Here is a 23,552-nt window from a genome sequence, read left to right as displayed (position 1 = left end):
ATAATATTTTCAAGAAATGTGTTGTGTTTAAAAAAAACTAATTCTGTTTTAAATGAGGTAGTGGAGGCTGAGCAACAAGGAAAGGTGCTCTCGGCACACAGATATATCCAGACAGACCATTATCAGCATTACCTTGAAGTGAGCTATTATTAGCATTCTAAGGCTATAAGTAGAAAACAGGGGTAACAGAACACCGCATGATCAATGGGCCTGCTGGAAGTACCAGGATAAAGTTATATGGAAGTTTCACTTAAAGAAAAAACAAAGCCTGATGCCACAGTGAGGGACTGAATACAAGAGGCTTGACGCGGGTGGCACTGTGGCCTCTTGGGCTTGCTGATCGGAAGGTCGCAGTTCAAATCCGTGCAACAGGGGGAGCTCCCGTTCCTCTGTCCCAGCTTCTGCCAATCTAGCAGTTTGAAAGCACACTCGTGCAAGTAGATAAATAGGTACTGCTGCAGCGGGAAGGTAAACGGCGTTTCCATGCGCTCTGGCTTCCATCATGGTGTTTCGTGACCTGGAAAGCTGTATGTGGACAAACGCCAGCTCCCTTGGCCTGAAAGTGAGATGAACGCCACAACCCCTTAGTCTCCTTTGACTGGTCTTAACCATCCAGGGGTCCTTTACCTTTTTACCCTACAAAAGGCTTGAGGGAAGAAGAAGAGTTTGGATTTGATATCCCGCTTTATCACTACCCGAAGGAGTCTCATAGCAGCTAACATTCTCCTTTCCCTTCCTCCCCCACAACAAACACTCTGTGAGGTGAGTGGGGCTGAGAGACTTCAGAGAAGTGTGACTAGCCCAAGGTCACCCAGCAGCTGCACGTGGAGGAGCAGAGACGTGAACCCGTTTCCCCAGATTACGAGTCTACCGCTCTTAACCACTATACCACACTGGAATTGTCCAGTTTTGCAGGATCCTGCGCTCATAAGGGGCAGGTCTTCACAGGCTTCACCGAAGTTGGAAAGAGTTGGTGTGGATCAGTCACTACCAACCTGGTGACCTCCAGGTGCTTTGAACTGTAATTCCATCAACATTGGCTGGGGCTGATGGGAGATTTAGTCCAAAACACTTACAAGGCACCAGTGTTGGTGAAGCCTGGTGTGCAACACAGAGGATTAACTACAGCTTTGTTCTGTAGCAGCAACATGGGCTTGCTACTTGCAGCGTGGAACACTCCATTCCAGGTTCTTGCCAGCCTTACACTCTTCCAGGACACTCCATTTCATCCCCCAACTTTCTGCTCCCTACTCCCCAGACAGGTACTCAGTGTTCTGTGACCACTGAGCATGCTCAGTCTTCATTGGACTAAATTAAGGGTGGGGAACCTCAGGTCCAAGAGCTGAAGGAGATCCAAGCCTCAAGCCAAACCATGCCCCAACTCCAACCCTGCTCTATAGCCACTTCCTTGAGAGCTTTTGGACACAGGTGGCACTGTGGGTTAAACCACAGAGCCTAGGACTTGCCGATCAGAAGGTCAGCGGTTCGAATCCCCGCGACGGGGTGAGCTCCCATTGCTCGGTCCCAGCTCCTGCCAACCTAGCAGTTCGAAAGCACGTCAAAGTGCAAGTAGATAAATAGGTACTGCTCTGGCGGGAAGGTAAATGGTGTTTCCGTGCGCTGCTCTGGTTTGCCAGAAGCAGCTTACGTCATGCTGGGCACATGACCCGGAAGCTGTACGCCGGCTCCCTCGGCCAATAAAGCGAGATGAGTGCTGCAACCCCAGAGTCGGCCACGACCGGACCTAATGGTCAGGGGTCCCTTTACCTTTTTACCTTTACCTGAGAGCTTTTGCCTGGAAAAAGGACGGTGTGTGTATGAGAGGGACATGCAAACCTGATTTCTGCCTGGATGAAATGTAACAAAAGGGGGTAGTCACATCCACTGCCCCACCCATTCTGCTACTGGCTCCGCCCACCATTGCCATGCTGCCCAGCCCCGCAGAAAAAGATAGACACACACGAAACTTTCAATAACCAGGAAGTTTGGCGTTTATTGTAAGGGTTTTTTTTCCTTTTAAACAAAGAATTACCAGAACCCGTTTTCCCCACCAACAAGCTTCAGGTACATCCCTGATTCACAGAGAAGCCCGTTTGGTATGTGAAAGAAAGGGAAGGAGAGGGGAGGAGAGAGATTATTCAAAACAAAAACATTTGCTAGAAAGAACTTGAGAACTGAAGGATGAACCATGTTTCAGAGCTCCTCTCCTAGAAGCAGGACCAGCAGCACAGGGCAGTTCAAGCAGAGATGGACGGGATTTGTGGGTGTGCTTCCTTTTCCAAAAGAGGAAAAGTCCCCACAGTGCTTTGGGACATCAGATTGAATGTGTAAGGTGGGAGCTTTTTGGCACTCATGAATGCATGGCAGCAATCCACTTGGAGCATGGAAGTGCTAGGATGCTCACACAATTTCTGGGTGCCCTATCCAAAATGAAAGTTTCTGAACCATCAGTAAAACACAGGCTCATGTGAGGCTGTGCTACAGATGAGGAACAGGGAAATCCCACTTTGATGGGGGGTGGGAGGCATGTGCTTCTGGAGTAAGCTTAAGAAATGGTTAACCCTTGGACCTTTCTCCCAATTAGAGCACAAATACATTACATCTGGTTATCCCCACTCCCTTAAAATGCTAATATACAGAATATAAAGCACAATATGTACAACAACACAGTAAACAGTTTCTTTCCCCATCCCACACTCGATAAGTAGTCAGGTTTTTTGCGGTTGGAAAGGAAATACTTCAGCAACTTCAGTCATAAAGAGAAAGGCGGCAGCGGCGGGGTTAATCCAGATTACCCTTTTTGGCCCCAAAATTGAGCCACCTTAAAAAAATAAAAAACCACAGGATACCAGCATTTGGAGGACGTTATAAATTTCTTATAGCTTATACATTCCTTATAGCGGAAGTCATAAAACAATCTATGCCCACATTACTACTCACAAACTTCTCTGCTGCATTATTATTTTTTAGGCAACCGTGCAAATTCAGAATTTGCAAGGGGACAGAGGGGCCTTGTGGTCCCTTTGCTGGAGGAACACCAGCCATCAGTTGCAAACAAAAAACCAACAAGCAAACCAACAGCAAACAGACAACACCCAAGCCCTTGTACCTAGGTTTCTGCAAGACAACCAGCCGAGCAGCTATTTTGCACCATGCAATTCCTATGACACCACTTGCCAAGATCAACAGGGCCTCCATTTTAGAACTTACCTTGCCTAATAAAGTGCAGTTTGTGGATTTCTAAAAGCAGCTCTGCAAGATACATTCACAAAAAAGTTACCAGCTCACAGAAGTTTTTAGTAGTCCGCCTGCCTTCTCACAACACATCCCCTATGTCAGTCATTTAGGGGCCTAAGGTGGGAAAAAATAAGGCCTCTGCTTTGGTACAGCTTTTTATCTGCAACTAATTATACACATGACAGGTTACCTACAAGCCTGTTGGAGCTATGAAGGGTGTGAAATGCTAATAAGCTCTTTGAAAATAGCAAAAACACCAACCCAAACTTTTGTGTCTCCGCTTCTTCAGAACAGGAGAGGCTATATAACAAACGATGGCTGAAATCTCCAAACCAGACACAAATGCTGAGAATTGCCATTTTTAAAGCAGGCTGCTTAAAAAGTGGTCTTGCCTTGGCTCTCCTGCCAAGATGGATCAAGGCCCTTCCTTTTCTACATCTCTCACAAAGAGCCAGAGTCATCAAAGGATGGAGGCAGAGCTTGGCAGACAGAAGCTTTCAAGTTCACCTCTATGAATTATCTGGAAAACTGGTCTGAAAACCTACCAGGAGGGAAAAGTTGAGTTTGTGCTATTGACCATCTGGAGCAGCAAGTTTGATAGAGGCAGGCGAACAGTCTGCAGCAGCATGACTGTGTTTTGAAACCTGCATCCTCTTCTAGTCTGCTTCTGAGAGAGACACAACAATCAAGTAATCTGTTGTGGAAACTCTGGCACTGGCACATGGCATGAATGTTGCAAGGCTAGAATGGCTCTCTCATCAAATTATGCTCAATGTGTTTGAAGGGATGGAGGAGCCAATACAAGGCAGAGAGACTCCTGCATACACCAGGAGCATGCCTAGGGCTCTGGAGGGAAATCCAGACAATCATTTTTGCAGGTGGAAGCACCTTCCAGAAACTATCTGCTTGTTGCTGCAGATATTGTTGGAAACAAAGGCAGACAACATCTTTGCTATTATTAATCTTCCATCCAGAGTACTGGCAGGGCAAATCAGCTAGTTATATTTCTGCTACTGTGGAAATTTGGGACATTGAACTTTGCTGTTTTTGACTGCCAAGCCAAGCTGCAATAGGTAGCAAAGTGCTAAGTCAGGTACAACCTTCCTAAAACTCTGAATTCTTTTTGTGAGCACCATCGACCTGGGCCAACTCAAAAATGAAGTGGTGAGAGGATAAGGCAGCCACCCACCCACCGCACAGGTTCCCATCATTCAGATTCTAATTTGCTACAACCATCCTTCCCCCTCTGATACATTTTGAGTATGTGAGCTAGCCAGGAATGGTGTTGAGTACAGGAATCCTTTGGGCTGGATCCAAATCATCTTTACTCAGAGTAGACCCACTGAAATCAACAGTTCATGTCCATTATCTTCATGCAGAACTAGCATTAGATAAACCCTCTTGAGATTTGAGCGTTACTTCATGTTATGCAGAAAACTGATTTTGACCCATTTCTTTGTGTATGTGTATGTTTGTGTACACACATGCACACAAATAATTCAGACTGAATAATAATAATAATAATAATAATAATAATAATAATAATAATAATGCCACATCCTTACCTCCATTTCAGTTCCCACATGGGGAAATCTAGAAGGGTTTGTTTCTTGAATAATGCATGTGGAGTGACTGACAGGACAGGAGGTTTGCTCTGTTTTCCCTCTAGTGAGAGGCAAAAACCTTGGAGAGTCCTGACTGAAGGATGGTGAGCATGTTTTTCAGCTATTGCAGGTTGTTACACAGCTTCCCCCAAATGCTGCCAAACAACGGCTATGATGTCTGAACTTAACACCTTTAAAAATACAGCATCCCCTTTGAAGAGTACACATTTAAGCTAAGTGAATTTCATTAGGGGGTGGTTTTCCTTTTTGTCCTTGGCATTCATCTTCAAAGCAGCTTTGCATACTTGTTCACTGCCTGAGCCAAGATGTAGTAATAAAACACTGGGAATAATTCAACATTATTGTTCTTTGGACAATTTTTTCTAAAACAACAACAACATGCATCCATAAAGCAGGCACAAGGCCCGTCTATTGAATTCGCCTATTCTTTTTTTTTCTTTTTCTTTTTTTTACAAACCCAGTTTGCTTAGGAATCTTGACAGATCTTCATCCTCTCACTAACAAGTAAAGGAAATTAGCCGGCTTAAAAAATCCCTTAAAAACCCACAAGAAAATAAGATTCCCACCCCCACTCCCACCCAATTGTAATTCATTTTTTTAAAAAGTGTCAATATGACACTGCTTCAAGAATAGAAAATAAAGTATTTACAGCTTTACAGGGGGGGCGAAGTCAGCACAATTCACGTCCAGCATTTTCACATTTTTTTTTCCTGACAAGCTTTAAATCTGGTTGCTACGGACGGACAAGACTAAATGCAAATCTTGAGGTGCCACTGTCTACTAAGGCCAGCAGCACTGACTGAAAGAAATGCAATACGAAGGAAACTGTACTGCTAAGGGACTGATCCATTCATGAACTCACCCTGATGCTCCCTCAGATATAATAAAACCTCATATTCAAAATGTGAAGAGAAATTTTTAAATTCAGGTTGCATATGATAAAAAAAGATACCAACCACCACCTTAACCACTACTATTCTGTTCTATCATTATTCTTACACAGGTAATCCCCACCTACCTCTAACACATACAAATAATAATAACTGCTTACTTGAGTACCCACCTAGTCATTACAAAATGAACCATTTTGTTGATGCCCTCCGTGTTGACCAGTGAAACCTCATCCCCCTACCCACTTATACAACCATACAAGAACCAGTTCCCCCTGCCCATGCCTACCCACCACACTCTACCTTGAACATGCCAGCCATTAAAAGCAAACACATTGACACATGCTCTTAAAGTTTAAAACACACCCTTCCCCCCAAAGAAGATTAGCAGCAATGAAGTTGGATGGCCTTAAGTAAAAACCGCTCAAATTCTCAGTTTCAGAAATAGTAAATCCTACAATTTCTGGGCAACTGAAGTTTAGCAGGTACGCATAAAACCTGCACTCAGGAGCTGCCAGATTGGGTAGACAGGTCTCCCAGTGTCTGGAGAAACTGCAGAGCGAAAGAGCCAACATTCAATGCTGGCTCCGGGACCCTGAGATGCTATTTATGAAAGTGCCAAGGCCCAACCCTTTGGAAAGGACAGGGCTGCTGGTCTCCCCTCCACCCCCCCCCCAAAAAAGCTGCAAAACTCACAGTCAGAAAAGGGTACAGCTTTGGATAGAAATGGGGTGAAAAGAATAAGGGCTTAGGAATGAGATTCCTTTTCCAAAGCAGAGAGAGAAAGTGATGAAGCGCTTGACCAAAAGTTGCAAAAACAAGCTTTTTAAGGGTCGCTAAGCAATGGGGGCCATAAAGCTACTAACCAGAAGCAACAAACTTGAGTTTCAAGCAGCAAATCAGGACGAACACAAAGTGTCCCTTTTTATATTGCTTCTCCCACCCAGCCACCCTTTTTTTTTGCATGGATGGGAATATAGTAAAGCTCCCCTTCTGAAGCCAAATACTTCCCCACCCAGGAGTGTCTCCTTCACATGACAGACGTGTTTCATCTGCCTAGGAACCAGCCATCACCTTCAGCAACCCAAAGCAGCAGCCAATGGGACAAGAAAGCACTCCGGAGACGGGGGGCAGGGAAGGAGCCCATCAGCCATGGAACAGCTTTTACTAGGGGTTGATCTGTAGGCATGAGGGGAGAGGCTGCTTCTTCTAGGCATTTCGTGTCATTAAGAAGCATTTTGCAGGAGAGATAAATATCTGACACCCACACACACACAGCAGCTTTGCCAGAAGGGTGATTGTGCCTCCAAATCTGGGCAGCATAAATGATACCATGTTGGCAAAGAGCTACTCTTTTGTTCTGGATAACAGCAAGTGATCTGGACCAAGAAGATGCTGGTTCATGGCACCAACCCCAGCTGACTATCTGGCAAATAAACATCAGATGTTTGTGTTTAAGCCACCAAAGGATGGAGTGGGGGGCTAGTCTCACTTGCTTTTCAGAAAAGCAAAGCATGTGACAGTTATACCTTAGTGCCAGACAATACAATACTGTACTCTTGATTTTTTTTTAAAAAAATCCACATCTTGTAATACTTATTTTCAGTGTACCTGTAATACAGTGGTACCTCAGGTTACATATGCTTCAGGTTACAGACTCCGCTAACCCAGAGATAGTACCTTGGGTTAAGAACTTTGCTTCAGGAGGAGAACAGAAATCGTGCTGCTGCGGCACGGCGGCGGCAGGAGGCCCCATTAGCTAAAGTGGTGCTTCAGGTTAAGAACAGTTTCAGGTTAAGAACGGACCTCTGGAACGAATTAAGTACTTAACCCGAGGTACCACTGTACAGGTGCAGGACCTGACATGCTTCAAGACATCTAAAGCTGTGTTCCTTGCTGAGGGGTCTTGGGAAAGGTAATGTCACCCACCCTATAATTTAGTTAACACTGATTCTGAGGATGCTGTGGAAAGCTATCACGCTCCAAGCTTCCAAGAGCAGCACAAAAATGCAGTCCTTCCTCTACAGTAACTTTTTGAGAGGAAATCATTTGATGGCTAAAGTACAAATGAAGGGGGAGGGTGAAGAAAAGAGGGAGGGAAGGGAGAAAGTTTGGAACCAAAGGATCACTGGGAGCAGATGCAGCAGTAGGAAGCTCCCTTGGCCAAAACAAGCTCCACAAACAAGTAAAGGTGTGCAAAGTGAATGCTCAGCTTCCTTCAGAGAAGCCCAGCAGTGACCTAACATTCCATACAAATAAGGCGAACGCTTTGCTTGCTTGTTTTTGCATAGTAATTAAAAACAGTGTTATTCCCACCCCATCAGACTTTTGCTATTCTTGCTTTGCCACCAAGCTTCTAATAGAGTTCTGGACCTTAGCAGAAAAGGTGTTGTGCAGGTCTCTGAAAGGATTCTCTCAAGCCACAATTCACATCCCTTCTAACTGCATGAGCCAAGAGCAGGTGTCATTAAAGGGCTAAGATTGGGAGGGGAGGACACTTTCAATCCTGTTCACGAAAGACACTTGTCCTCATTGCTGCTCAATGGTGTGATATTTGCTACTTAGTTGCCACGGGGCCTGCTCTGCCAATTTGCCCAGCACTTCAGTCCAGTGCTAAACTTCCATAGCAATTCATTCTTCTGCTATCAGAAGCTTATTTAGAATCATCATTTTTATATAAAAAGCACTATGATATTCCAGTGGAGCTCAAAGTGGCTCAGCTTGGGGCAAAGGCACAATTAAAATACCATATACACATACTTTTTCTTACAGAACTCCACATCTGTCATCTGTAGAACAGTATAAATGTTTTTTACAGCACCAAATCCTTGGATGGGGTGGGAAAAAATACTAGATCAAGTCCTTGGCACCCCCAAGGCTAGGGGCTTTGAAGTCTCTGATCTCTCTGCATTTGTGAAATCTCTTCTTTTTCTGGGTTTTCTTTTTCTTCTCTCCTTGCGCCAGAACGTTCTGGTTATTTATCAGCTGACCATGGGCTCAACGTCTGCTTCTCTGTCAAACTCATCCTGAATTTCATCCGTGTTTCCTGAGTCGCTGCTGGCTACTGAACTGGGAGACGGGGAATTTCTGCTGACAAAGAAAAGGGGAGAGAGAGGAAGAGTGTGGTTAGGTCCATCCTCTTAATAAGACGTCTTTCCATGTTAAACAGCGGCAAAAGCATGTTCAACTTGCATGGATATAAAGTAGGGAAGTACTGGCTCCCCAGAATGCAAAGGGCAATATGTTTGCTGCATTTCAGGCATCAACAGTTTTATAGCGACATGTAAAACCCTTTGCAGACATTGCAAAACGTGAGATGACAATTGGAGAAGACAGCACCCTAGTGCTCTGGACCACTGGGTGCCATGAAGTATCTGTCGTACTTAAACAGTATTGCTGTTAAACTGGATTTTCAAGGTAAACAGTTACATCTTGGGGCCTGCTGTGTTTGGTACTTTCAGCGAAACCAGACACTTCAGAACAGCTAGTCTTCAGATTATTGAGTCCCTCCCAATACCTCTGAACGAAAGCTCTCCATCACCATCCCACTAGGGCAAATAAAAGTTAACAGGTGTGGATTCTGTGTTACCTTTCAGCAGAGCCTTTAATGAGCCGCCGGCAAGTCTCCATTTGCACATCCAGGCCCCGTTTCATGCTGCACATTTCCATGTACTCGTGAAGGTGGCGATTCATGTCACTCTTGGCTGTGGCAAGCTCAAGCTGCACAGAAGGAGAGGGCCAAGTCAAGTCAAGCAAAGCATGAGAACCACTTTGTGTCCTCCCTGTCCTCCTGCACATTTTGATGGAATGTCAATTTATTACCACCAGCTAGCCTAAAGGCTGCTAACAGAAGTGAGCATCACTATTTATAAAGGAGGTAATAAGCTACCTCCTCATTTTTCTTGACAAAGTTCTGAGCTTATGATATACATAAATTCCAAAAGATTCAAGGCAAAGAAGTATCCCTTCAGCAATAACATACACAAGCCCTCTCAGGTTGCACCCAACTCTTCCCTGATTTGCCTATCTGAAGAAGTGTGCATGCACATGAAAGCTCATACCAATAACTAACTTAGCTGGTCTCTAAGGTGCTACTGGAAGGATTTTTTTTATTTTGTTTTGACTACGGCAGACCAACACGGCTACCTAACTGTAACTAGAACCTTTATTTCCTATTACCTTGCCCACCTTGTTTCTCTTCTCATGTCCAATTCAACCACACATAGCCCTCATTAGCAAAAAGAGATGGAGAAGGTAACTGCCTTGAAAGTTACCCCTCAGCAATAAGGCAAAAGCCTGACCATTTTGATCTATGACCGGCCTGTGGCTGCTCATCAGATTTAATCATTTGCTGCCCTTAATTAAACACAACCAGGTCACACAGACAAACAATTCTTAGGCTCCTCATTCCTTACCTCAATCTGTCCTATCGTTTCTTGGTATTCTTTGTCCCTCGTTTTGAAGAAAGATTCTGTTTCATGGATCAAGTTGCCCAAGTTCTCCTCTTGCTATAAAATAAAGAAAATCAGGAAGAGGTGAGCAAGGAATTCTGTCACCCAGAACCAGCCAAAGAGCCAGGCAATACTGTAGATCCTATCCAGCTCAGTATTGTCTACAATGACTTGCAGTGGCTCTCCAAGATTTCAGGCCAGGATCTCTCCCAGGCCCTACCTAAAGATGCTGCAGATTGAACCTAGGGTTCTCCATGCATTTAGTATATTATGGTAACATTCAAGATCATCTGTTCTAAGATAGTGTCCACTTGACAGAATTCAGCCTAGCAGAGCTTTACAGACAGAAGCCTGCAGTGCAGAAAAATGGTTCAGTTCTGGCTCCGTCTGGGGAGCTAGAGGCCTGGAGAGAGGGAGTAGCAGCACTCTGTGCTCAGCTCCCTGAGTCAATTAGCCTTTTATTCCCGATCTCGATCTACAAGGCAAATCTACCCTTTCGTTGTGTAATTTTCAGTTAGAAGGGATTTAAGCCTCTTAAAACCTTTAGAGCTGCAGCATGGTAGGCCTGAACTCTGTAATACTCCACTGATAGCTATACTTCTAACGCACAGGCACATGGTTATATGCAAATAATCTGTCACTTAATTCCAGCCCATCACTAAAACTGCTTTATCGCCCTGGCAGTTGCAGCTCACTAGAAAGGCGCCTTCACAAACGTATGCCACATTTTGCAACTGTAGCACTTTGGTGTAATCTCTCACCGTTTTGCAGTGCACACCACCACAGTTCACAGAACAACTTAACATGCGCTCCTGGCAGTCAGTATAAGGTGGATTGCTGAGGAGATGTGGCTGCTGCAGTGGCTTTCTAGCCAAGGAGACAAAGCTTCCTACCTCTCACCATCACCACCCTCTATCATGTTACTGAGAAAGGGAGGAATGGAGGTACCCTAAGAATTTGACCATGAAAGGTCAGAGCTCTCCCAGCACTCAAGGCTCAAATGCATCATCAGAAAGGGACATCGGAAAGGTTTCCGAGCAGTATGTCTCCCAGTACGTTTCCGATCACAATTCAAAGTGTTGGTGCTGACCTTTAAAGCCCTAAACGGCCTCGGTCCAGTATATCTGAAGGAGCGTCTCCACCCCCATCGTTCTACCCAGACACTGAGGTCCAGCACCGAGGGCCTTCTAGCGGTTCCCTCACTGCGAGAAGCTAAGTTACAGGGAACCAGGCAGAGGGCCTTCTCGGTAGTGGCACCCTCCCTGTGGAACCCCCTCCCACCAGATGTCAAAGAGAACAACAACTACCAGACTTTTAGAAGACATCTGAAGGCAGCCCTGTTTAGGGAAACTTTTAATGTTTGATGTATTACAGTATTTTAATATTTTGTTGGAAGACGCCCAGAGTGGCTGGGGAAGCCCAGCCAGATGGGCGGGGTATAAATATATTATTATTATTATTATTATTATTATTATTATTATTATTATTAATTACACACCCATTAAACACAGAAACTTTTCCCTACAGACTTTATTGGGCAACAGGGACAGGATTCTGTTGCTCTACCCAAACAGTTCAGCAAGCACCAATGGAATAAGCAGCTCAAGGCTCTTCTGAACCAGGAATCCTAAAAAGAGAATTTACAAACCAGTTGACTTGATGCCCTTGGAGAAAGATGTCTAGGCCACTCCATTATTCCCATCCTCTCATTTTAGCTCAGTGTTTCTGAAATATGTCAGCTAAATCAAAGTCCCATTCATTAAAAACTAGTAAGACTTTGTTAACTGTGCCTAGCCTGCTTCCTTTGTGACTAACTTCCTGTGCTGCTGTGTTTCCTGTGTTTCAATCTCTCTGTTGTTGGCTTAAAAAAAATTGTTAAAATATTATCAGATATACAACAAGCCTACATTTTTAGTACCAAAGCTTGGCCAGCTTCCTGTGAAGTCCCTTCTCACTTTGCTCGAATGTTTAAGCGGCTTCAGCTTTATTTCTCCAATATGGGACAAATCAAAATCAATTTCTACAGAATCACCAAGTGCCTATCAGTTTAAGAAATTTATGCTATGTTCCAGAAGTTGTCAGCCACTTGTAAGTTGTTGATAAAAGCATAATTTAACATAGTAAAAATAAAGATTCTCAAATTCACAACCTGTGCTCTTGAGTCCTATATGATCTCATAGGCCCATGCTACTATAGTTGAAGGGAGATAAGTTAAGAGTTGCTTCCCCTCCTCCCCATTTTCTTGTTTACAAACACCACCATTATCATTTAACGAGACCTTGAGTGCCTGGCAACCAGTCACAAACATCATTTACAAACAGCCACTGCCTGCAGAAGAGCATGTGATGGAAGGTTCAAGCCACCGGATCATGCGGCAACAGGAGGCGCCACATGAAAAAGCACTGCCATGTGATTCCAGAAACACAGCACAAAACTTAAGAATCCCCAGCAGAAAACCACACTAGTTTCTGGAATAGTAACCAATGCTAGACCCATTTAACTTGGTAGCCATGACAAACCCGGGTTCCATTAATTTCCAAGGGTCTACTCTGAGTAGGCCCAATGCAATGAGTATTATTAATTAATTAATTAATTAATTAAATGTGTATACTGCCCCTCATACACAGACCTCAGGGCAGGTTCACAACATAAAAATACAATATAATAGGCCTGTGTGGTGCAGCAGAGTGTTAGACTAGGACAGAGCTTTCCAAACTGTGTGTTGTGACATGTTAGTGTGTCTGCTGCAATGTGTAGGTGTGTCGGCAAATGCTCCCCACACTCCTGCCAGGGCTGGAAAGGGGTTAGCTTAACCTCTGGATTGCTAGTAAAGCTATATTACTGTGTCATGAAATGATGCAAAACTGAATTACTGTGTCGCGAAATGATGCATGTCTAAAAAGTGTGTCACCAACATGAAAAGTTTGGAAAGCTCTGGACTAGGACCCGGGAGACCAGGGCTCATATTCCCACTGGCTTATGAATCTCACTGGGTCTCACCTTGGTCCAGTCACTGCCTCTCAGCCTAAGATATCTCACAGTGTTGCTGTGGGGATTAAATGAGGAGGGGGGAGAATCATGTATGTCCCCTTGACCTCCTTGGATAAAAAGGTGGGATAAATGTAGGGGGGGAAATGAGTAATAAAAAATAATGTTCGCTATAACCCATAATAGAGTCATATAAAAACAGTAAGAGAATTCTGATTGTCATACTCAGAGCAGGCCAACCAAAATCAATGGAGGATGATTGTCAAAACTAACTTAAGTATACTGATTTCAATGCGTCTAATCAGAGTATTACATATGTCTAATGTTTTTTTTGGGGGGGGGGTTACTGCAGTGCTAAAGACCATGAAACACTCCAACCATCTCACTGCCTGCCTTTTAGAGAGAAACTGCAATGTGACTTTAAGAAACCCCTGGGCTTGGAATATTTTATTTTTTCCCCTTTAGCATTTTAACTTTCTTCTCTTCTGCAGCAGTTTTATATTGCCAACAATTTAAAAAATAGATTGTTTTAAAATTGTGTGCCACTAAGATACTTTAATAAAAAGGTGGGATACAAAAATTTTAATGTATAAAAAACACATGTATGCTAATATTAGACAAAATACACCATAAGGAACAATTAAGTTGTACCATAAGAAATACATGTGTGTTGAGATGGTGGGGAGCTGAAGGTGGGTGGAGAAAACATAAAAATGTAGCCAACACCATGACAAAGCTTTAAACTCCATGTTGAGTTTTTTCCTGCACAATCAAAGGAGCCTCAACAACACAACTTCAGGTCGATCAAAAACAATCGCCTGTCAATTATACAGCAGCAAGTAAACCAATCTTTGCAAAAGTGGCCATTTTTATTCTCCAGCAGAGAGGTTGTGCCAATTTCTAACACAATGGAGGCTTTTGAAAATTTGGATTTATGTTGTTGATAATAAAAAATCATTACTTTTTAAAACCCTTCCAGAAATCAGTCACAACCTTACTTCTGAAGAAGCTAGAGAGCCATCCCATGAAGAGCCCAGATCCAAAACTCACCTCTCCCTGGAGCTCGATTGATGGGTTACAGTTGGTGAAGTCTTCCCAGAGGAGCAAAGTATCCTCATTCTCCTCCCACGTCAAACTGTCACAGTCATCATCAAAATCGAAGGTTTCACGCCTGACAGGGAAATATATATACATATATTTTCATTAAAAATCCTTGTAATCCTTCTTCAAAACAAGCTTAGGAGACGGTATTAGCGCTAGAACACACACATAAAGGCATAGGATTTTGATGTGGCTATCTCGCCCTCTGCTGAAAAGAGGCTCCACATTTGCCTTTTATTCTGCTGCAGGACAGACAGACTTGAAATTCCAAGCTAATCTTAGTGTGACAGTTCAGCTGTTCCCCTCCAGGTGGTGCTGCACATCAAAACAACAGAGCTTTACACAAAGGTTCTAGTGTCCGAATTAAAAAGATTTCTGCCCATCACTAACAAAATATACAAATTGCCCAAGACGTACGCATGTAATTAAAAAGTCATGCTTGAAAGCAGTGAAAGGATGGGCAGTTTCACTAACCACCTATGATCATTGCTCTGTGCTGCTTTAGTTTCATATGCCGTACAACAGGGGTGGGCAACATTTTTTAGCCGCAGGCCGGTCCACTGTCCCTCAGACCTTGTGGAGGACTGGAGAAGTGGCACTGGGGGGGGCAAGTAGTCCTCCTCCTCACCCCCCATCTCCACCCACAGCCGCTGCGCTTACCTTCCCTGGCCGCTGCTGCTTCTCGTGGGTAGGCAGAGTGAGCTCGTCTGCTCCGCTCTCTGGCCCACAGGAGCACCAGGGCAGTGGCAGCAGCAGAGGGAAGATGAGTGGCGCAAAAGGGCTTGCTCTGGACATGGGCTGCTTAAGATGGTGCTCAGCCAGCCCCCTTCCTCCTCTAGGCAGGGCAAGGAGAAGCCAGGAGGAGGGAGGGAGGAGGCGCCGCCGCAGTGTGTGTTAGGGAGAGGGGGGGGGAAATGGAATGGTGCAGGGGGGGAAATGGCGCAGCCCGAATGAACAGAATCCCCACACTGATCCATGGACAGTCCGCGGGCCGGATCCTGAAGGAAATTGGGCCTGATCCGGCCTGCGGACCTTAGTTTGCCAACCCCTGATGTACAACAACCATTACTAGAAACTGGGGGCCCCTGATGGTGTCATCACTAATCCTGCCCCCTCCCCAGATTCTCTGCAGCCAATTTTGAAATCTCCAGGGGATAGAGCTGCATGTGGGAGCTGCACAGCAAATGAGGAGTCCCAGAAGCTCATTTAGCTCTGATGTCTAAATTGGCAGCGGTTTTATACACAGTCTGACTATTGATCCACTTAGATCAGTATTGTCTGAATAGATGGGTGGCAGGAGTTCTACACCATACCAAGCAAGGCTCTTTTCCCAGTTTTACCTGGGGATGCCAAGAAGTGAATGTAGTGACTTCTGCTGGTAAAGCAGGTGCTTTGCAAGGACCTTTGGACTACAGACCTGTAAGCAGTTAAATGCCGTACAAATGAAGTAACGCAACAGCTCTGATCATTAAGTAAGCAAACATTACTAAGGCAGTTCCAGGGAACACATAACATCAAAACTGATGCCTTTTATGGGACCAAGTTGGGCTAGCCGAAGGAACACAAGCTTGAGAAGTTACATCTAGTCAAGGTCACAAAGCAGTGATGCCTGAATTTTCAGCTAAAAACTAACAGGATGAAACTTTGAAAAGATTTTACACTAGCTTCTTTTAAAGAATTGCCTGAGAGGGGACTGCTTGATCCCATCCTCCTGGAATCTTGTGGCTACTCTGCTGAGCTCCACAATGGCAGACATTTTTGTCTCCTGAGTTCATTTCCTTCCCAGCAGAGCATATATAAAGCAGGAAGTCGAGGTCAACACTTCATCTTATGACGAATGGATTCAAAACTTGGCAGTGGACTGGAAGAGGCAGCGTGGGAGCACATGCCAGCTTCTAAAATCGGCCAAGCCTCCCAGTTTAAAACTACTGCTTGCCTTCAGCTGCATTTATTTTGCAACCATGGCTATTTGTATAATCTGAATAATTTGAACCCTCTTACGAAAAGACACAGCACTAATGCAGTTGTTGTTCCTTAGGGGTTTTAGAAGGGATTTATTTTCACTTCCAACAATGCAATGGACTGGCCTATTAAGTGTATAGTCAGAACTGTCAACCTTGTCCACAGTGTTTAAACCCAAAACATTACTTGCAGAGTGTCAAAATAAACTGCAGGATTCCTGGGTGGGCTTGCAGACGCAGGGGTTAGTCCATTACTGCCTTAGTCCAAGCATGTAGCATTTTAAGAGTAAAGGTGCGCAGCAAAAGGTGATGTTGGCACATGCCATTCAAAATAAGAGCTGGAACAAATCCCATGTCCCGAAAACATGCCATAGGGGTGGGGCTCCTATGTAAGGCGCATGGCATGAATGAGAGCTGCTAACTCCCTCTCCTTCTGAGGGAGAGTGCATATGCACAATGGCCTGGAAATTCTGCTTCTTGAAAGGGGCAAAGTGTTTAAAAGCATTGGCTCTATAAAAACAGTCATAAAGACCAGCATTATGATTACTAAGCAAGAGTTTCACTTGGGGACATAATTTCTGAGTGACGAAGACTCTTATCTTTTATTGGCATTTAAGAAGAGGACTGCTGGGTGAAGTCATTATGGATTCCAGTAACGGTATGTATAAGGTAGCCAATCCTGCCTAGCTCATTTTCAGCAAGCTTCCCTCCCACTGGATAGGAAGTGTTGCTTAGACAGCAGGGCATGCAGTGCAATGTAGGCTGTCCCAAAGTGTGTGTTGTGATGCCCCTGCATTAGGGTTGCACTTACAGCAAAAGGCTGCAGGCCCTCTTGTCAGCAAGTCTTGCTCAGGGGATCTATATGCAGAATTTCAGATACCTGTATTTTCAGGTATCTGAAATTCTGCATACAGATCCCCACCCTTTTCATTTTCTTTTTGAAAACCAAGTTGTTTCTGGCCATGATGACTGCAAAGCATACAACTGGAAGTGTGTAGGCAATTACCACCAAGATCTCAAGAGGTGGCAGGGAGTGAAAAGCTACTATTTGCAGCGTACAGGCTTGAGTGCCCTGCACTCCTTGTTACCCTCCCTATGATATGAAGACTCTATCTTAGCTGTATTTAGAACAGAGCTAGGGAACCTGATGCCCTCCAGATGTGGTTGAACTACCACTCCCATCTTTCTATGACGACTGGGGCTGATGGGAGCTGGAGTCCAACATCTGGAAAGCACTTGGTTCCCCATCTGTGCTTTAAAAGATTAGACATATTCATGGAGGATAGGTCTAGCAATAGTTATTAGCTAGGACAGCTATCTGGAACCTCCAGGTTCTGGAAGCAGTGGCCCTCTAGTTACCAGTTCCTGGGGGACAAATTGGCCAAGGATTCCTGGCTTTGAGTATTGCTTGTGGATTTTCCCAGAGGCATCTGGCTAGCCAACAAGAGAAGCAGGATGCTGGAATAGATGGGCACTTGGTCTGCTCTAGCAAGGTTACTCTTATGTTCTTCCAGCAGAAGCAGAATTATGCAAAACAAGTAGATCTATGCGAGTTCTCTGATTTGCATGATTAAAAAGCTACAAAATCCTACTTGCCTCAGTGAAGAACAGAAACTACCTCGAAGCCATATTTTGGTGTGTGACCCTTCCAAGGGCCACAGCCAAAATGATGCCAAGACATTCCCCAGCCTCTGAAATACTCACAGCTGATTAAACATCCTCTTCATTTCATCTGTGATGTTCAGAGAACAACTGACTTCATCGTCCGAAAATCGGGCATTGTCTGGGTCCTGCTCAGAGAGGTCATCATCCGACACGAGTTTCCGCTCTTTTTTCTTGGAAGCCACCTGAATTGGAGAGAAGGGCAGTGACTAGAAGGTTCAGGTGAGCTGCTACGCCAAGAAGGGGCAGAGATAAAGGAGAGGTATGAGGTGGGGAAAAATATTGTGAGCCATCAGCCACCCCCACCCCACTTCCAATGGTTTGAGTGAGCAAGTGACAGCTGACACAGATTCATTAAATCACAAGTGTTACAGGTGGCAGAACACACAGCACAGGGAAGCAGATTGAGACAGCACGCGGCAAAAAAGCAAGCTGCTAGACAGGCCATGCCCCAGTGGCACAGCCATTTGGGCTGCAGTCGGCCATGCGAAGGCTAGGAGGATGACGCACAAGCGGTTGGAGATGCTCAAGGTGACAAGCTGGAGAGCAACAGGCACCCCTTGGCGGTCCCCTGCCTGGCCTCAGCTAACAGCGACAAGGGGGGGCTAGGCTGTGCCATACAGCTAGGAAGAAGAACCCTGAGTCCTGCACCATTTTCCAACTAGAAGCAGAGCTAGTCAGGCACCAGTTTGGACAGGAAAACAGAATGAAATTGGAGGAAGGAGTTTGGAAACACAAAGAAATTTCATTTCAAATATCCATCCACCATAAACAAAAGTGGATCACAGCTATCAAACAGAGTTATAATCGGTAAGCATATATGAGTGAACTGATTCCTTAGTATGACTCTGGGATGGTTTTATGAATTTTGTTTTATGGGTTTAAGGTTGTATGGGACAGTGTGCTTCTTGGGATTTGATAATGGATAGCAGAATAATCAGGGGCATAAATACTAAGAGGAGGGGCAGGGTGCCCTGTGGTGATGGCCTGTCTCCTACTCCCTGGACCAAAATCTACTTGTGGATGGAGGTTTTCACAGCTGCCTACACACTTGCAATGTCATGACAGCTAACTGTTTGTTTTCTCCTAGAGTTCTCCCAGGGTCAGAAAAAATATCTGATTTTTATTTTACAAGGAACATAAAAGCCAAGTGGGACATCGTAATGCATTTTTGTGGTGTCTCAAGAGGACCAGCAGACATACAAGCTTGCTCTTATGATTTATCTGAAGACTTCTAAAGAGATTGAGGTCTTAATGTTGCTGTGTGAGACCCAAGGCCTGGTGACACCTGTGCAGACCTTTGTAGATGCAAGAACACAACTCCCTGCTTCAGTTAAGTTATTCCCAACATGGGAACAGAGCACATGAAACTGGGGTGTTCTCTACAGAGGCTTGTCAGCTGGTCCCATGATTTATAGTGGGAATCCTGAACAACAACTCCAAATCCAAAACACAGCTCCATCTCTCTCTGGCACAGCCATGTTCTCCACAGGACAGGACGGAGCCTAATCACCTGGAATATCTTGGAAACGTCTTCAGAGTTGCGCTGCTGCGCTACATCACACAGTTTGGCTGTGATATCGATTCGTCGGCAGATGTCCATGTCCACCTTCATGGCTTTTTCTTGGATCTTTGTGTCCAGGTCTGTCATAGGCTGCAGGAAGGACAGCAGTGGATTATCTTCCATTAATACAGTTCAGAAGATAAGAAGGAGATGACCTACAGTATCTCCATCAATGCAGATCACGCCAGCCTCCATATTAAATGCTGCCTGGTTTCCAGGCATGCTAAACATCCAAGGGACAGCAGCATTTGGGGTAGGTAGTCAAGTCACTGCAAGTTGAACACTGATTTCTAACAAAGGCAAATGTTCAAGGAAGGTTATGCTTTAACAAACTCTCAACCCAAAGCCTTACATTTGCAATGCTATTTATTTTATGGAATGTACATGGAAAAACCTATTCCAGAAGTCCCCACATGATGTGTGGGATGCAGGTTCTGTTTTATGTAGAAAGACAGATAGTACTTCATGTCAGAAAATTCACCTAGCTACTTCACACTAAAAATAGTTTCTCTTACAGGACAATGATATTATTGAATTCCAACATCTTTCAAGAACTTACAAGATGAAACCTGGCACATGATATATGCCTGCAGAAAGTAATGAGCGTTTTTAAAAAAATCTACAACCTAAAATATTTAATTCTAGGAGAAAAGGGACCTTCCAAATTTTCTAATCTTGTTCAGATTTTCACTTCCTAGGTTTGTTTGTGTATATATATTGTTTTGCTGCTCATTATTTGCAGTTCTGAGCTCCTTTAGGAGGAATAGCAGCACAGAAATGTAAGAAATTCAGTGGCTATAAATGGAGGAGCATTTCCCAAATATTCTGTAACTGTGCTTTTTGCACTACATAACCCTTAAAAATCTACACACAAAAGTCTTTCTAGAGAAAAGCATCTAGTTTCTTAAAAAAAAAAAAATCCAAATCTGACCAAAGCCAAATATTTATTCCACATACAATACTGATAAGGACAACGTTTTACACCTCATACCCTTCCATTATGGAAATGTTTCTTAAACAATCATTTCTTATCCAAAAAACCTTGCACTACTCTCTATGAAATTCTGCAGCTTCTGCTATCTACAAAAGATGTACATTTTTCTGTATTCCCTCACCCTTAGTTAGACTGTGCTCTGACTGGGCTGCTGCTCTCTGCACACACTAACGGTATTTATTTTAAACTATTAAGTTTTAACAGTCCATAACTACGCCACCTATAAATTACAAAGATAAAATTATGCCCTGCATGTTTACATCATGAAAGTTACAAGGTACGTAAACTCAACTGAGATCCTGCCAACCTTTTTACAGTTCTGCTGCCCTAGAGCCACAATGATACATCCGCACTTGGCCGGAAGAATGGATTTCCCTCATAAAAAGGAGAGTGCAAATACTTGTGTCCATTGACATTTTCTTTGGAGTCTGACTTTCAGAACCACAATATGCACCAACAGGTTCTCTCCACACCCCCCCACTGTTTTTATAAGGAGCCCAGGGCAACATGCTTCTGATATGTCCCAGAGCAATGTTTAAAGTTCCCAACTGAAAACAACACTACAGAGGGGGGTGGAGAGAGAGAGAAAAGAGGAGGGCTGGGGTAGCTCTGCTGTTGAGCGCGGAGATAAATGTGAGCAAGGCCTTAAAGTGAAGTGTGTGGAAAATCAGGAGTGGCTTTTCTTCATGTGAACTAGAATCTTTGAGCACTCAAGTTCCCTACATCAGCTAAATAGTTATCACATAAACGAGGTTTGTCATGCTTTCTACCTGTTCTGATTGTCAGGCCACACTATTGACAATTCAAGTTTCCAAAGCAGGAAGCTGCTCCCTGAAATGACTCCCTAAAATGACATTCACAGTTCTAAATATGCACACAGTTTACTCAATATGCTCAAATGGCAGGCTTGAAACTAAGTGACCCAGCAAAGTAGATCTGAACTGGAGTTTCTGAAATCATTTTGGTTAGATGAAACTGAAAGGAGTATTTTTAGCATTTTTCTAACTGATGGAACCTGCATGGTGCTTCTTCAAACCTGCACATAACGGGAAAGCCTAAACCCTTTAAAGAACATTCTTTCCAGAGGTTGCAGCACTGGAGGGGGGGGGGGAGTACCCAGCACTGCTAGCTGGTGTGAAGCCATCGGGGAACACTCAGGGTTGTGTGATAAGCAGCAAGTTAAATGCATCTACACAGACCAGACAGGAAGCAGGGAGAGGACAAGGGATTGGTCTGATGCATTAGATCATACAAGGCAGCCATAATACTAACTGCAAGCAGCACTTACTGAAATCATAACTTTTTCATTAATGAAGCTATGAAGATGACTCCCCCCCCCCTTTAAACCTGGTGAACTCAGCCTGCCAGGGTACTTACATCACTCATCAGACCCTTGAAGACAACAAGTTCAGCTTTCAGTCTCTCAATCTTCTCATTTAACTCTTCTTGGAGGGCTTCGGATTCTTGTGCCTCCTAGAGGACAAATGGTACAAAGAATTGTGGTGCAGAAGGAAGGGCACAAGCTTCAGACACAAAGCTCTAAAGAAATAATCAAATATAGATCAGGAAGCTAATTTCAGTTTGCTCCTATCTTGTGGATCAGCCTCACTAACTCCCAGGTAAGCCATGGAGTGGAAAACAACATGTGGTCCTCTGGGTCCTCACAGTGCTATCTCAGATGTCTCAAATACTGTAATAAACACTATCTCTGGATGTTGGAAGGTCAACAATGTGAATTAGATCTACATAAGTAGCTGTGACCATCTTAGCTGCTAATGAAAAGCTATGCCATTATGCAACCCACAACTCTGGACTGCCAGCTTTATTGATTTATCAGATTTCCAATGCATCCTTCACCATAACACCCCAGAGTGAGTTACAACAATTGAAAATACAATCAGAAAAACAAATCAAATTCTTACAATTATAAAACTGTTCAAAATGCAACAACACAATATAAATTCAGTGAAAGGGTGGGTCTCACAAAACAAAATGTCTTAATGATCAAATACTTGGATTACGATGTGCATCTTCAGCATATGACAAAAGCTGTACAATTAAGATGCTTAGATGCACCTCTGTGGGGATGGAGTTCTACAATTTAGGGGCCACCACAGAGAAAGCCCTATCTCAGACTACCACTGAGGATGGTGGAATTATCAAGAACCCCTGTCACACCCCACAGTTCTTAACACCTGAGAAGGCTAGCAGAGCTGAAGACAGTTTTTCCAGATATTTGGGGCCTACATCCTTTAGAACAATGAAGCTGTTCTTCTATTGCTGAAGTGTCACTGGATACCAGGAATCGAAGTCCTCTTTATAAAAAAATAAAATCAGAGTTCTTTATTATCCTGTAGTACAATTTACAGAAGAGCAGCTGTGAACTAGTATCCCATTTAGGGTTTGATTTTTTACAAATGAAGTGATACAGACACCTGGTCATTAATCCCAGGCAGTCCCTAACCGCAGGCCACAGGCAGCTCATGAAGCCAGCTGGGTACCAATAAAAATAAGAAATGGCCCCTATCCACCTTTGAAGAAACATACATTTAGGTGCTCTCTGAAACCTACCTCTTGGAGAGTCTCTACCATTGATTCCAGATTCATTCGCTTTGCCAGTTCCTCCTCCCATCTGAAAAAAGAAGAGTTGTGAATTAGAGATAAGAGAGAAGTATGTGACAATGGCACTCTAAAAAAGCACAGCCCAAGTTGGAGGGAGCCTTACAGGCTCTGAACACAATTTCAAATTGAAAGATCTGACAAGCAGTTGTCCTGGCCTTGGATAGTCCTGTATGGGATCCAGTTTTCCTTGCTGGTCACAGATTGTTACATACTGCCTAAAGCCAGCCTTCTCCAACTTGAGGCCCTTTAGATGTTTTGGTCCACAACTTCCATAAACCCTTCCATAAGCCCTAGTCAGCATGGTCATAAGATGCTGGGACTGATGGGAGCTGTGATCCAAACATCTGGAGGGCACAAAGTTGGAGAAGGCTGGCCTAGGTTAGGGCAAATGCATGCCCTACCCCAGAATTTAAATACAGTACTGAATCTCACTTACTGGAAAAACTTGCCAGGAATA

At 44.0% G+C, this 23,552-nt stretch overlaps 1 protein-coding gene across 2 annotated transcripts in view; it reads right to left on the bottom strand.

Moving 5' to 3' along the window:
* Nucleotides 1-1,967: 1,967 nt before the first annotated feature.
* IFFO2 (intermediate filament family orphan 2) overlaps nt 1,968-23,552 on the bottom strand; it is a 46,623-nt gene continuing 25,038 nt past the window's right edge. The window contains exons 2-9 of one of the 2 annotated variants that reach the window (XM_081871071.1): nt 23,045-23,105; nt 21,851-21,946; nt 19,429-19,569; nt 17,958-18,100; nt 14,242-14,362; nt 10,168-10,260; nt 9,342-9,472; nt 1,968-8,842 (exon numbers count right to left, since the gene is read on the bottom strand). In XM_081871071.1, coding sequence (XP_081727197.1) covers nt 8,734-8,842; nt 9,342-9,472; nt 10,168-10,260; nt 14,242-14,362; nt 17,958-18,100; nt 19,429-19,569; nt 21,851-21,946; nt 23,045-23,105 — 895 coding nt within the window. In that variant the 3' untranslated portion in view covers nt 1,968-8,733. The remainder of the gene's footprint in view (nt 8,843-9,341; nt 9,473-10,167; nt 10,261-14,241; nt 14,363-17,957; nt 18,101-19,428; nt 19,570-21,850; nt 21,947-23,044; nt 23,106-23,552) is intronic. The other variant, XM_081871072.1, reaches the window with a different exon arrangement.

Source organism: Podarcis erhardii (genome assembly GCF_964252035.2).
Source record: "Podarcis erhardii genome assembly, chromosome: 7".
Lineage (NCBI taxonomy): Eukaryota > Metazoa > Chordata > Lepidosauria > Squamata > Lacertidae > Podarcis > Podarcis erhardii.
Note: the sequence above shows the minus strand (reverse complement) of the source record. Positions and strands in the feature narration are given on the sequence as shown.